General features: G+C 38.5%; 3 protein-coding genes across 8 annotated transcripts; 1 reads left to right on the top strand and 2 right to left on the bottom strand.

Annotated features, from left to right (window-relative positions):
• Nucleotides 1-234: 234 nt before the first annotated feature.
• On the bottom strand, nt 235-3,846 carry LOC137709558 (3-oxoacyl-[acyl-carrier-protein] synthase, mitochondrial-like). Of its 3 annotated transcripts, XM_088688708.1 has the most exons (7): nt 3,679-3,846; nt 3,375-3,605; nt 3,062-3,169; nt 2,918-2,989; nt 2,723-2,773; nt 667-2,002; nt 235-548 (listed from the first exon to the last, which is right to left on the bottom strand). In XM_088688708.1, exons 2-6 carry the CDS (start codon nt 3,498-3,500, stop codon nt 1,982-1,984), a joined length of 378 nt encoding a protein of 125 aa, XP_088544834.1. In that variant the 5' UTR covers nt 3,501-3,605; nt 3,679-3,846; the 3' UTR covers nt 235-548; nt 667-1,981. The 3 variants fall into 3 exon arrangements, with proteins under 3 accessions (XP_088544834.1, XP_088544833.1, XP_088544832.1); XM_088688707.1 differs by having other exon boundaries at nt 667-2,773; XM_088688706.1 differs by lacking the exons at nt 3,375-3,605; nt 3,679-3,846 and having other exon boundaries at nt 667-2,773; nt 2,918-3,179.
• Nucleotides 3,847-4,663: 817 nt separating this feature from the next.
• On the top strand, nt 4,664-8,547 carry LOC137708257 (protein-tyrosine-phosphatase IBR5). 2 transcript variants are annotated; one of them, XM_088689517.1, is made up of 6 exons: nt 4,920-5,058; nt 5,262-5,501; nt 6,218-6,317; nt 7,399-7,456; nt 7,641-7,747; nt 7,924-8,468. In XM_088689517.1, the coding sequence occupies exons 2-6, from the start codon at nt 5,265-5,267 to the stop codon at nt 8,238-8,240; spliced, it is 819 nt and encodes a 272-aa protein (XP_088545643.1). In that variant the 5' UTR covers nt 4,920-5,058; nt 5,262-5,264; the 3' UTR covers nt 8,241-8,468. The 2 variants fall into 2 exon arrangements, with proteins under 2 accessions (XP_068303398.2, XP_088545643.1); XM_068447297.2 differs by having other exon boundaries at nt 4,664-5,501; nt 7,924-8,547.
• Nucleotides 8,548-8,694: 147 nt separating this feature from the next.
• On the bottom strand, nt 8,695-11,641 carry LOC137708256 (uncharacterized). 3 transcript variants are annotated; one of them, XM_068447296.2, is made up of 7 exons: nt 11,579-11,641; nt 11,412-11,476; nt 10,789-11,037; nt 9,646-10,490; nt 9,337-9,385; nt 9,194-9,233; nt 8,695-9,012 (listed from the first exon to the last, which is right to left on the bottom strand). In XM_068447296.2, the coding sequence occupies exons 3-7, from the start codon at nt 11,029-11,031 to the stop codon at nt 8,873-8,875; spliced, it is 1,317 nt and encodes a 438-aa protein (XP_068303397.2). In that variant the 5' UTR covers nt 11,032-11,037; nt 11,412-11,476; nt 11,579-11,641; the 3' UTR covers nt 8,695-8,872. The 3 variants fall into 3 exon arrangements, with proteins under 3 accessions (XP_068303397.2, XP_088545642.1, XP_068303396.2); XM_088689516.1 differs by lacking the exon at nt 11,579-11,641 and having other exon boundaries at nt 9,646-9,970; nt 10,061-10,490; nt 11,412-11,551; XM_068447295.2 differs by lacking the exon at nt 11,579-11,641 and having other exon boundaries at nt 11,412-11,551.
• Nucleotides 11,642-13,613: the final 1,972 nt, after the last annotated feature.

The following is a 13,613-nucleotide window of genomic DNA, read 5'->3' as shown; positions in this document are numbered from 1 at the left end:
CTTCCGCTCGTTGAATGTGAGAAATTGTAACATATAACTTGTTCTACGTTTGTAACAACACCGGTGTACATGTTTTTGTTAGAGAAAACTGCTTGCTCGTTGCTACATGGTTAATGTTCTTCAACCCTTTTAATTTTTTTCATTGCGGGAAAACAGTTTACGTATCCATTAATTACTGCATGAAATAGTTCATACTGAAGTAAATACGAACTGTCTTCAACGAAACCATTCACATGAAGAAGACAAAAATTTTAATTTCTTTTGTGCTAGAGATTAACGGAAAGTCTAAACTTCGAAAAAATGAAGAAGATTGTATGAAACCCTAAACTTCGAAAGTGAAAACAACTAAAAATCATCGGTCCTCCATTTCATCATGTCCAGTGTTCAATTTGTGGTATATATGCAGAAGGTGCTATCCAAAGCAAGGAGTCCCTCAACTCGGAATCTTCTGCCTCAGTTGCCGGAGGCATCTTGGCGGTGACGTTATGTTTGGGATTACGCAATGGTGGAGAGCAGGTCTTTCTGAAACTTTCTGGAAAGATGAAGGACTACACTGTTCACACAACACAGAGAGTTAAAAAGGAAATTGTTAGTAAGGAATCAACTGCAGAACGTGGAATATTAGATGCATAAATACATAAACTGTAAAGTGGCTGATATATATACCTTGGCATCTTGAATATAGAGGGACATGTCTTCGGAGCAATCAAAACTTTCGAGATAATCTCTCAGCGCAGATAAGTGTTCCGATGAGCCTGCAGGGCCCAATTTAATCGAAGAGATCAACTTCACAGAACCATTAAAAAGGAAATATGTTACTTTTGGATTAATAAATGCATCCTTCACATAGCATATGCTTCCACATAATACAAAACTTCTCAGGTTCTTAGCTCCCATGATCGCGAGCTCTTCCAATCTCATTCTCCAGCTTTGATCTGAACCTGAAACAAATTTCAAAGATTTGAGATACATAGCACGAACTACAATCAACCTCGCACCCGAGCAATGCATAATTTCCAAGTATTTGAGGCTGGATTCTGGAAAAAGAAAGACCATGCTCCTCATAACACATGACGTTAATGACAAATGTTCGATGGAAAGGCATAACTTAAACATGTCGATGAGATCAAAGTTTTCCAAATCCACATTTTTGAGGGACAATCCTTTCAAGGAAGAACAAGGTACAAGACCAGAGAAACCTTGTATTCCCACATGCTCCAAATTTAAACTAGTTAGATATTTTGCAGCACTAACACTCCGCAGGGATAACAAGTAGCCATTTGTTCTGTCCTCTGCATTTTTCTTTGGGAGGCTGATATCCAACTCTTTGACGCCTCTCACAATCGCAAAATTCAACCATTTATCGACCAAAGTAGCGTCGTCAACAAAGTACCTCATGCGAAGCATGAATTTGTCTAAGACTTGCTTGTCGTTCTCACGGAATTGATCCGCATACCTTTCCCAAATCTTGATGAACTTTCTTGGCTGATTGTCGAGTGTATGATCAATGTTTCCCTCGTCGAAATCTAATATAGGGACTGAAGACCACACACCTTCCCATTGCTTGGAAAGAAAACTCATGCGGACGGCAGATTTAGTGGGAAGGAATCGGAGGATTTGATGGTTATATAGCAAGGTCTGGTAATTCAGGCCTCCGTATTGCTTCCACATCCTTGGTGCTTTCATCATCATTATTTCCCATTCTTTCGTCTTGCTTTTGGATGTTCGAACTTGTATTTGTATATGGGTTCTCTGAGATGTTGCCTTGAGCTTTTCTCTCGGTGGACATGACGGGATTTGAGTGCCAAGTTGCCGACCAAAAGAACCGGAGCTCTTGTTTACAAGTACTGTTACAATAAAGCGGTAGGAACCTTGAATTCCAAGCAATTGGAGATTAGGGTTATTTTTCCTTGAGAGAAATAGAAAACGTAGGCCCATAAACCCACATATTCTTACGTTTGGAATATTCTAAAATGGTCTCTTAGTAGTCAAGGCCCTTCACCTGGAAATCAAAAAGAAAAATCCTTTAAACAAGATAACAATAGCAACAAAGTATAACGCCCTTAAAAGTGAAGCTAGTTTTGTGAGCAGAGCCAAGTACATTTCAACCAATGCAGGCTGGAAATTCAGTATTAAAGCATTGTGCGCTTGTGAGGTACATGGCTAAGACACAAAAAAGGCTTATAAAATTTATATAGCAGTGGAACAACATCCTGCTAATGATAAAGCATCAATGCTAGACTATGTGCCTCCAGCCACCATAACATCTGAATCTCCAAACTGAATCATCCTTGTGGAATCACCCAAAGAATGTGCTCCAGTAGCACAAGCTGTTACTGCAGCATGATTTCGTCCCCATGTTTAAAAACAACACCAGATGTATGTTTTACTACATGAGAATACGTACACATGACCTTCAAACAGAGGAGAGACTTTTCGGTATGAAAATTGAAAAAGGGCAGAACATGATTCATGGCTTCATGAGAGCTATTGCAGTCCATCTTGTTTTTGGCACTCTTGTCAACTAATCACTCGATTGGTTCAATGGTTAATGGTTCGGTGCCAACTTCAATTGAAAAAAGACCAACATGATAGCTAATGACCTACATCTCCGTCCATGATGGTCCTTGCATAAATACATCAGAATTTGAATAAATAACCAACCTTTGTCCACGTAACACTCGTAACATACATAATGTGTCTCAGAAAGTTGTTCACACACCTGGAATCCATATTTCATGCTGATATGACCAGATGCCATGTTGATTAGTATCTGAGGAATGAAGAAAGGACTAAGCCGACGAATACACTTATTAGACAAATAGAAACAGCACATATCAAGTTTTGTTCTTTCTACCATTTCCCATGTCATTGCATAGATATTTTGACAACCGGAAATGTAAAACAAAAAACCAACCTTCTCACAAATCATTTGCGCAGCGTCCAATATATGACTGTTACTTCCAGTTCCCCCACCAACTGGGACTCCCTGCCATCCATCAAATTAACATAAACCCACATTTTCAATCATCTTAATTACCGACTTAAAATTTGAAATTACCGTTCTTTCCCTTTCTTCAGGCTCGGTGGGGATCCAACTAGCATCCTTAAGTGCTTCTACAGCAGCACACAGCGCATATCCAATAAACCTCGCCATTGAACGATGATCCTGACATAATACACATATACATTGTACACATTTCAGTAAAAGCATGAAACTTTCAGTATTTTTTTTATACATGAGTCAGCCATACTAAATTAGTATCGCACTCGCTATCCAAACCAAGACCTCCGCTTGCAAGAAATACCAGTAAATCGTAGTACTAAATGCCAGCCGAAACTTTCACTATCTGATACTAAATTAAACTAATTACATTGGAAATGAGCCACAATTCCTCATTGAATTCACCTGGGTTGCTTCCACAGGGCACGATTGCAGCAACCTTGGAGGTGAGCTTGTTGAAGGTGCATGATTGTGTGTCTGAATCAAAGCCGTTCATCTTGATATATTCAGGGGTCAGTGCCCTTATGGCGCAATCGCCTTCTATGAGTCATCTTCCACGTCGTCTCCACCCCTCATCCCAATGACGGCACCATGCCCAGCCCTGCAAACCAGAGCGCACCAAGCTAAGATTACAGAGAGGATGAGAGACAGAAAAGGGAGGAGAAAGAGAGTACCGGTGATGACGACTCGGCGAGAACGAGGGGGTGGAGGGGGTCAAAGAAAGAAGAGGACATGCGACGAGTGAAGAGTTTGCGCCAAGCGGGAGAAGCCATTGTTTTCAGAGCGCCAACAATGGCCATGGCTTTTTGGGTTTAACTCTTTCAAACGATTGTTTCGCTGAGATATCTTACCGGGCTTGACTTTGGGCCTTGCCACTGGGTGCACCTAAATCAGTAAAGCTACTTACGTTTTTCTAATGATGTTTCGTATTAATGATACAATAATATATCATATAACGTTGTGGATAAATATTTAGACGTGCCACGTGCTTGTATTATTGACGTTGAATGCTATAATTTTTCTAATTAAATACATAATTAAGTTGAAATACCGTTGTCTTGGTAGTTTATAGTAGGTAAATTTCTTTGACAAAAACTTTTAACTTCTTACACAATCCTCTTTATTTTTAGTAATTGAATTGGATAAGTCAAATGGAATTCGAGGATCATGTTTAAACAAAAATGTGTGAAAACCAAAAAAGGTTTGTAAAAGTCATATTTTTTTTCTTAAAAGAAAAAATTGTAGGTAAATTTCTCCATTATCCAAGTGCGTTTTTTCATATCCAAAAACAAAGACAACGAAAAGGAACCGGATTTCCTCCCGATCCACAGGAATTGAGCTCAAAGATCAAATCATCTAGACCATTGAAATTTGATCCAATAGCTACAAAGAAAGGGCTCCTCTAAAAGTTATAATAATTGTAGTAGTTGGATCAAATTTTAATGATCCGGATCATTTGATCATTAGATTTAGTTCATTTGGATCCGAAAGGGACCCGGTTCCCAATGAAAAAAACTAGAAGCTGCCATGACTCATGAATAGTAGAATCCACGTGTCGTCACATAATTGGAGAAAACTGTAAATGGGCTCCACACAATATGTGGTCCAAAGGAACAGTGTGATTGGGTACTAATGTGGATGGGGGCCCTGGGGCTTTGCAGAAAATAACCCCCTGTGCATTGAATTATCAAAAGAAAAGGAAGTCTGGCTTTTCTGCTGCACGGCCTTCAGCAAGAACAAGGAAGAAGCAGAGCATCAATCAAAAATCACACCAACACCATATCTCCCTCTCATATTTCTCTTTCCATCATAAATGGGGAATGAAATAGTATATAAACAATATGGATAAACACGTACTGCCGTGATTTCCGCCCTCCCTCCCCACCCTGCATCTCTCCTCTCTCTCTCTCTCTTTTCTACTGTATTGTCTCCCACCGCCAATAAGGACAGCTTTGTCAGTGAGTGACGCCCAAAAGCCAAAGCCAAAGCCAAAGCCAAAGCGCGAATCCGAGGGCTCATAAATCTTCATCAATCTGATAAGACTACGCTTCCTTGTAACGCCTTCTAAATCTCTCTCTGCCCCTCTCTCTCTCTATAAATCTCCCTCTCTTTTTTTCCCACCTTAGTCTTTATCAAAGACACAATCTTTGAGGAACCCACCTCGATTTCTCGGGTTTTTTTTATCTGGGTTTTGCTTGTTTTGTGATTTGGAATTCGTTTTCTCATCTGGGTCGGTGCGTAATCTTGCTGCAATTAGGGTATGAGGAAGAGGGAGAGGGAGAATCCATGTGGGGTTTGTGGGCACTATCACAAATACGAAGAAGGGGAGGTCTGTGGGGTCTGCGGCCATCGAATGCCGGCGGTTTCTGAGAGAACTTCGATCCAAGTTAGTGCTTTTCCGTCTGAGATCCTGCCGGAGTTCCTCTATTTGGGCAGCTACGATAACGCTTCTCGCTCTGAACTTCTCAAGACTCAGGGAATTTCTCGTGTCCTAAATGTAAGATTTTGTACTTTTGATTTGTATGCTTTGGTTATAGGATTGTGAATACGATACTGCGTTTCTGGTTCGGTTTTGCTATTGGAATGGATCAGTTTGGTTTATAGGTTCGATTTCTGTAGCCGAATTTGTTTTCGTATGTTGATTTGTGCAAATTAGTTGTGCTTTTGGAGAACTGTATTTATGATGGATAAGAGATGCCAAAGCTGAAATTTTATCTGCGGTATGAGGAAGTGCTTTTGTTGCATTGTTTATGTAAATAATTGGGAAGTCAATGAGATAGCTGCAAGAGCATCCATCGTTAAACGGAATGGTTGAGATCAAAAGTTAGCTTGTCTCTTAGATTGAAGTAGTTGGCTGTTGAGATAGATAGCGGAACATGAAGAGGCGAATGGTAGCATCCAAGGATAAGCTGCGTGGTGGTCATATAGGTGGTTAACTCCTCTGCAATAGAAGATATAATTTCATATGAGAAGTAAGAAAGGTGGATTAAGGCTGTGTCTAGGGTTATGAATAGATATGGACTTGGATAATGAATTAGTTTTCACTATTTGGCCTTGACGATTTATGATCATTGGGTTTATTTTGATGATCTTTGCTACTGAGCTAATATTTGTAGATTACTTGTTGTGTTGTGTTGGTTGAAATAGTGATTCAGTCTCCAACAATCGAAGTCTTGACATTCTGGTGTGATGTTTTTCTCCCTCTATATGCAGACGGTTCCTGCTTGTCAAAATCTCTACAAGAACTCTTTCACTTATCACTACCTCCAAGATGACAAGATTTTGCAATTTGAGGATGCAAATCAATTTTTAGGTGTGTACTTTCTCTTTTTAACCATTATAAATTCACATATGTTGTTTAATGTATTCTAGATTTCAGCACGTTATATGGTTATGATTCTGGGATATTTGGCTCATAATTTTCACTAATACAGATTTGCCTTTCAAACTCAGTCTTCATATATAGCTGTCGTGACCTACTGTTTGCATCATTTGCTGACATGCACACATTTAACATATTGTTCGCTGTTGCTTTCAGTTTAGTTGAGTACATTTGCTACTTCAATTGGTTCATAGTTTTTCTATGGATTTCCCTCCTGGCATAGTATTTAAGTCAAAGAATGTACGGAGCCACTGAAACTTGGTTACGGGAACATTAAGATATTTGTGTTGGTGGGTTCTTTAATGTGGGATCTTTATATGTTAACGGATTGGAATTTGATGAATAGGATTATTAATAGTTTTTTATTTTTGGTGATTGGATGGTTTAGGGTTAAATTTGATATGTTTCCCAGACCTTTTCCTTGGCCTTGTTTTGATCATTATGATAACACGACACAGAAAGCTTTCTTGATTCACACTTACCTAATGGCCCCCTTGTTTAAGTTCTTGCTTTATTTGACCAAATATCTGAATTCACCTGTCACATTCTGGTACCATCCACTGGTTCAGTGGATTTGCAACCTTATAGGTTTACATGTCAGCTTCCCAATTGAGAATTAGAATCAAGATATGGACAAAGGGCAATAACGAGACGGACTGGCAGTCTAGCACCTTTCTGATAATTTGTTGGAAGAATATATATTTTAATCTTAAATTGATCAATTTTAGATGAGCTAAGTGAACCACATTCTACTAGGTTGTTAATATAAAAAATAACTAGTTCACGCTCTGCAGTTACTGAGCTATTGTGTGTTTTGATAGCAGAACATCACTGAAGTGATTTATAGCATTTAATTACTGTAACCGACCTGAAAATTTTAATACTTATTAGTGAATGGCTTCGCTATTGAATTTCAGAATTGCTGATGCTAGCTTGGATATTCTTAGTATAATTAGCATTTCAAAATTTGCATTGTTTGCTTATCGAAGTGAAACTGTGCTTTATCTTGCAGAGCAATGTGAAAGCGACAAAGCTCGCGTTTTAGTACACTGCATGTCAGGGCAAAAGAGGTGAATTACTGAAAATGATATTTTTTTTTGTTTTAGTTTATGTCTAGAGTATTCCATAAATAGTGGATCACATAGCCTATGCAATTAATATATTGCTAAACCACCAGCCTATTGGTTTTTATGAAATATTAATCATCAAATTTTTTGTTTGTTTTTGGGATAATAACTATGTTCATTTTTGCAGGTCTCCGGCTATTGTAATTGCTTATTTGATGAAATCTAGAGGATGGAGACTAGCACTGAGTTACCAGTGGGTGAAAGAACGGAGACCAGCTGTTGAATTAACTGAAGGTATGCAATGAAGGTCTGTTTCAGCATTTCTTAGAAGGAGCAGAATGCAAATGGTGGACTGCCATGTTTGTCAAACCTTCTGAATATTACCTAGCAATGTTCGTGCATGAAAGTAGTGCCCACTTGTTCTGGACAATTATCCATCCTCTGACTTTCATTTGTGTTTGTGGATGCAGCTTATTACCGGCAACTGCAGGAGTATGAGGAAAAGATTTTTGGATCAACTGATAAGAGCAACCCAACCCTGCCAGCCTTCCCACCGGCAGCTGCACCTTTGTTTAGCTTTGGCTTCCCAAGACCCAATAATCCAGTTCCCGTCCCTACATTTAACAATGTTGGTGCTACCTCTGTTTTCGCCCGGCCTCCCTTAGACATTCCTCCTCAAGACTTTACATTCGGAGCCAGCCAGCCTCAAAATAACATCTCAGCAAGTGCTTTCGGTGCAAACCCGCAGAATTCAAACCCCTGTGATATTCCAATGGATGGTTCTTGAGTTTTCCTGTTTCTTAAACCCCTTTTGCGGATCAAACTGTTGGAGCATAGTATCCCGACTCGGATGAGTTTTATTTATATCTGGATGTAAAGTGGGAGTGACTGCTCATACTTTTTAAGCTTATAAGATTTGACAGGGTGATAAGGGAAGTTGTCATTTTCTTTCGTGCTCATACTTTTTAAGCTTATAAGATTTGACAGGGTGATAAAGGAAGTTGTCATTTTCTTTCTTTGGTTTCAGTTCTGTAAGTGGAGTTGTATTTCATCATTAACGCATGATCCATTAATACAAAAGTTATCTTTCGCTAGATGCACTTTTGTTTTTGGGTGTGTTATTGCAAACGCAAATGCAGTTCGAACTTGAGACCTCTTCGTGTATATCTAGTAAGATAAGTAACACTCTGCCGAAAACTAGTTGGTGAGCGGCGTGTGACGGGCAGTGAGCAGCGTCGAAATATAAAACAGCCATTTTTATTTTTATTACAATGTTCACCTGACATGATTTTATGCCCAGTAATCATATACACAACGATTGTTCTACAGCCAAGCCAAGCATGCATTACATATTTACATGAGACGCAACACAATAGAGATCACAGAGAGACAGAGCACTCTTTGCTTGGAAATGTGTCTTCAGGAAATACATGTCTCAAGGGTGGACTTGGCAAGCCACAATAATCCCGGATCATCCCGCTTCAGCACAAGATAAGTCTCTTGTTTTCCATCCATGACACTTTCGTTGAAGCCAATCGGAAGAAGGAATTCCATGGCAGCTGTTATTGCAAAATTGAAAAACGGCAAAACAAAAAAGTTTATCACGAAGCTACAGTAGCTCGATCATTAGACCGTCCTGGGATTATTATCCAACCCTTCAGGGTTCCCATTTAAAGATGGGAAAATTTCACCAAGCCAGATCAATAAATACGGAATCTAAATGTAGAGGAAGTTGCATACCTTTGTAGTTTGCCACATTCCTTTGGATTGTGGAGTTCACCTGCTATGTATATCCATCGCTATTAGGAGAAATGTTTAAGAGGAAACTCCACCTGTTCAAGCTAAATATAATGAAAGATTATCACTGGTAACAATGTCCATACCTTGAGAAGTTTCCTGTAATTCGTCTCACCTGGGTGTTCGAGCACATTCCTACAAAAAAAAAAAAAGTGTATGAATAAGCCACAATCAACATCTCAATGCACAAAGGTTTACAGATGACCCAACAATGCATCTTCTATTAACTTCATGTGCTACCTGAGTTCTACATTGCTTCAGAGCAACAAGTTCAATATAACTGCGACCCTATCACATGGTGTTTCTAAAAAGATTAAACCAGCTGGTATACGCTGCCTGGAACTTTTTACATGTATGGAGAAAGGCTACAAGTTAATCAAACTAAACTACTATACCTTATTATCTTAAAGAGAGTTTGGAGGACTGTGGTAGCCTGTGCGCGATTAACCTCAGCTTCCAGCATCTTAATGTTCTCCTGCAAGCATTTACAAAAGATTGTAACAGGGTCTTGAATTCTTTGAAATTCTTGATCATCTGGATCGGGTTCATCAATCTGCATTCTGGATGTTTTCTGTGGATGCACCATATTAGCATCAGGATCAGGCTCTGCCCGAGTGACTCCATTTGACTGGGAATCATCAGGATCAGGTTCATTATAAGCCTTCCTTGGATCGTCTTCATGTTTGATGGTTTCAGTAACCAAAGAACTGTCGTGGTTAGGTCTTATGATATTTCTACAGGAACTATATCCTAAATTATCCGCTTTTGCATCCTCGGCATCAGGATCAGGTTCGTCCACATTATTCCTAGGTCTTATGATATTTCTACAGGAACTATATCCTAAATTATCTGCTTTTGCATCCTCGGCATCAGGATCAGGTTCGTCCACATTATTCCTTGCTTGCCCCCTGCTTTCCATAATATCCATATTATCAGGATCTGGTTCTTCACGAGACTCGGTCCCTGCTAACTCATGTTGACAGATCATAGACTCACTGAATTCTTTTCCAAATAAGGTCCCACTTCCCGTAAATTGAGATGATGATTCATCAGTGCCCTGAGAATCATGAGGACTGCGCTCAAACTTGTTCTGATTGTCAGACAGGGCATCATGATCAGGCTCCATATCAGGGTTCTTCTGAAGTTTGTGTGAACTTCCAACCTCCAAGTTTGCCTTTGCATTTTGTAAAACTTCATCAACCTCGTTTTCAGACACTCCCATCATTCTGATGGACTTTCCCTGAAAAAGAACAAATCAATCAGTTAGCATGCAAGAACTCCAAAAGTTCAGTTATAGACATTCAATCCATCAAAGTTACATCCATCTTATCCTCTTCAATACATTCATTGCACGTATTCATTTATGAAACTTGAATAGAAATTAGAAGGGCTCTAAAGTTTTCTTGTCGTCCAAGTCACGCACATAAAGCTTCTGATAGGGCAGTTATCGCGTCATAAAGACAAGTAGAACCACCAAACACCAAAAGCAGTAGCAAATAGCAATATCTAGGTAACTGTTTTAAGTATTCAGAAGATACCTCAACGAATGAAGCTTCCTGTAAACTCAAGTTCCGATGCTCATCAGAGAAAGGAGACAACAATTTCGAGCTTTTATCGGAAAACTTTGGAACAATTAGCCTCATCGTATCTGCTTTAACATCCGTCAACTTCTGCAGTTCGTGCCCGAGATCCTTAAGAGTGGCACCCGAATGGATCTTCACATCAAACCTCTTTCCTCTCCATAAGACCCAAAGATTGTGCTCCACTCGTGGATCTTCCATGTTATCCTACAAACCCAAATATTTCAACTTTTAATACATAACAATGCATCTAGAACTACCAATAAACCAAAATTACCAGTCTTTTTAATATCCCAAAGGAAGAATAATCATTTTTTCAGTTCCACCATCAAAATATTAAAAACCCACATAAAGTTTTGAACTTTATCCACTGACAAAAAAAAACCCAACAAAACCCACATAAAATTCATCTCAAATTTCAACGAAAATCAGCTCCAGGCTAAGAAATTTGAGAAATGGGCACACAGTTTTCACAGAAATAAATGAAGTAGATTGAATTGAACAGAGATTTTCGGAACTAATTAAGCATTAATCATAGAGATTATGGAAGCATAATCCGTAATTTAAGAAAGATGACTTACTCAGATTATGATCGAGCTCTCTCTGGTTTTTCTGAGAAGCGGATTTTCTGAGAATTGGCTTTGTCCTAAATATCAGGCAAAAATGCTTTTGGCATCAAAATAGTAAAATAAATTCGACGATCAATTGGTTGCATAGGCATGCGAGCGTAGGACAAGAGGCGGCGTACTTTAGTGGTTATGGTTGGGATTGCCGCTAAAATTAACGGATGTGCGTCGTTGACCTCGCGTTACGTACGTGCCGGCGTATCGCCATCGGGATCAGTGAGAAGAGAAACTGCAACTATGTTGACTGAACACATTTCCTAGATTTTTCTTTTTTCTTTTTTTTTTAATCAATTTTTCGAGCATTTTCTTGGGACGTAGCCCTTAAAACTCCTAGCGTAACCAACGGCTTAATGATTAAATTGTTTTTATCAGATAATACTAATAACATTCTTATTTGAACCTTCTCATTCTAGTTTCTCAACTCGGCTCTTCTTCTCATTCTGCAATATTATACAATATGATTTGAATTATCTATTTTCTAGGTGAGCTTTTAAAAATCATTTATGCAAAAAATTAATTAAATTCGAGATCGTTTATTCATATCAACAGTTATTGAATAAATAAACTATGTTTTTCACTTACACATTAATATTTTTTTACAATGTTAATTATAGTTAAAAGATTTAATTTAGTTGATTTTTTACAGAGTTAATCTTTAGAAAGTACAACGAGAAGATATGAGCGAGAATGTTGTCATCCCATATTTTCCCAATCTTCTTCATGATATCATCCTTGTTATGAATAACTAATAAGGAATAGCAAGTTTTATACATCCCCTAGTTAAGTCACATTCTTCGCGTTTCCAGGATTAGGTTTATTTAGCTTTACAGCTAGTAGCAAAATTTGCAAACATAGGACATGTACTGAAAGAAAGTAGACGAACATTTTTTTTCTCTAAGCACATAGCCCTTGCTAGGCCATCTCTAACCGAAGGCTAGCCAGAGGACTCGTATATTAATATTTTAATGAACAGTACAAGGCCATATTTGCCTCCATCTCCAACCGAGGGCCAAAGGGCCATAGGACTCGTTTTAGCCCTGTCACAAAAAATCGTCTCCAACCTAGGGCCAAATATAATTTATTATTTAAAAACTACAACTTAAATTCAAATCTAATGGCTAAGTAACCAGCTAGTCATTGGTAGCTGATGTCAGCTAGCCGTTGGATTTGAACCAAATTTTGTAAAATAGAAGTTATAGGAAAAAAAATAGAATTTAAAAAAAAATATGAACCAAATTTTGTAAAATAGAAGTTATAGTAAAAAACAGAAAAAAAAAAAAAAAAAAAGCTTTAAATTCATAAATAAATTTGAATACAGCAACTAGCTGACTCAGCTAGCTGTTGTATTCAAAATTTTCATATTATTCGTGTCGGTTATAACCGACACGATTGCAATTAATCAAAATTATTCATGTGTAGCCATTACTATTCGTGTCAGTTATAACCGACACTATTGCGATAAACAAAATTATGTCTGTCGGTTATATCCAACAGGAAATCCAACAGTTTTAAGCAAAATTCTGCCCAGCCCAAAGCTGGCTGGAAAAAGCCAGCCTTCTGGCCCTTTGGCCCTTTTAGATTCTATAGGGCCCACGAACCCTCTAGCCTAGCCCTCGGTTGGAAACTGTTTTTGGGCTATTTTCAGCCCTCTGGACCCTTCGGTTGGAGATGGCTTTAGTGCCTACATACCAGCAATGGCCAAAGCCAAAACAAGGGGAGCTTCATCTTCGAGTGTGGGGATAAATACTCTTTACCATGGAATTAGGCTTCTCTCAATAGCTTGCATGCGCTTTGTGTAAATGTGCCGAATAGAGATGTCGCTTTGTATAAACATAATTTATGCTACAATTGTTATAAATAGGCAAAAGTTAGAGAGATAACCTTTATTAGTGACAGAAGCGAATCAGGTGTAAAATATCACACTGTAACTATAACACAAGGAGATGACAAATAAAAGAGGGAAGGATAGATACTGATGTTATTGATCTTTTCTTCCTCGTAGTATTTTGATAGCACACGGAGTGCTCTATTTATAGAGCAACTCTAGTACACACACCTTTTGAAAATACAATCCTCATTCATTTCCCAATTCCACATTACTGTGTAGGCATTCATTAACCCAAAAATATTTTCAACATTCCCACTTGAATGCCCACA

This window comes from Pyrus communis, chromosome 17, assembly GCF_041283825.1.
Source record: "Pyrus communis isolate YQ-2024b chromosome 17, ASM4128382v1, whole genome shotgun sequence".
Classification (NCBI taxonomy): Eukaryota; Viridiplantae; Streptophyta; class Magnoliopsida; order Rosales; family Rosaceae; genus Pyrus; species Pyrus communis.
Note: the sequence above shows the minus strand (reverse complement) of the source record. Positions and strands in the feature narration are given on the sequence as shown.

Coding starts and splice junctions, on each gene's coding strand:
- LOC137709558 (XM_088688706.1), bottom strand. CDS start 1,938: ATGGGCCTACGTTTTCTATTTCTCTCAAGGAAAAATAACCCTAATCTC. Junction 549..666: donor TCTATATTCAAGATGCCAAG/GTATATATATCA, acceptor TGAACAGTGTAG/TCCTTCATCTTTCCAGAAAG.
- LOC137708257 (XM_068447297.2), top strand. CDS start 5,265: ATGAGGAAGAGGGAGAGGGAGAATCCATGTGGGGTTTGTGGGCACTAT. Junction 5,502..6,217: donor GAATTTCTCGTGTCCTAAAT/GTAAGATTTTGT, acceptor CTCTATATGCAG/ACGGTTCCTGCTTGTCAAAA. Junction 7,457..7,640: donor TGCATGTCAGGGCAAAAGAG/GTGAATTACTGA, acceptor TCATTTTTGCAG/GTCTCCGGCTATTGTAATTG.
- LOC137708256 (XM_068447296.2), bottom strand. CDS start 11,031: ATGGAAGATCCACGAGTGGAGCACAATCTTTGGGTCTTATGGAGAGGA. Junction 9,234..9,336: donor ATTACAGGAAACTTCTCAAG/GTATGGACATTG, acceptor TATACATAGCAG/GTGAACTCCACAATCCAAAG. Junction 9,013..9,193: donor GAATGTGGCAAACTACAAAG/GTATGCAACTTC, acceptor TTGCAATAACAG/CTGCCATGGAATTCCTTCTT.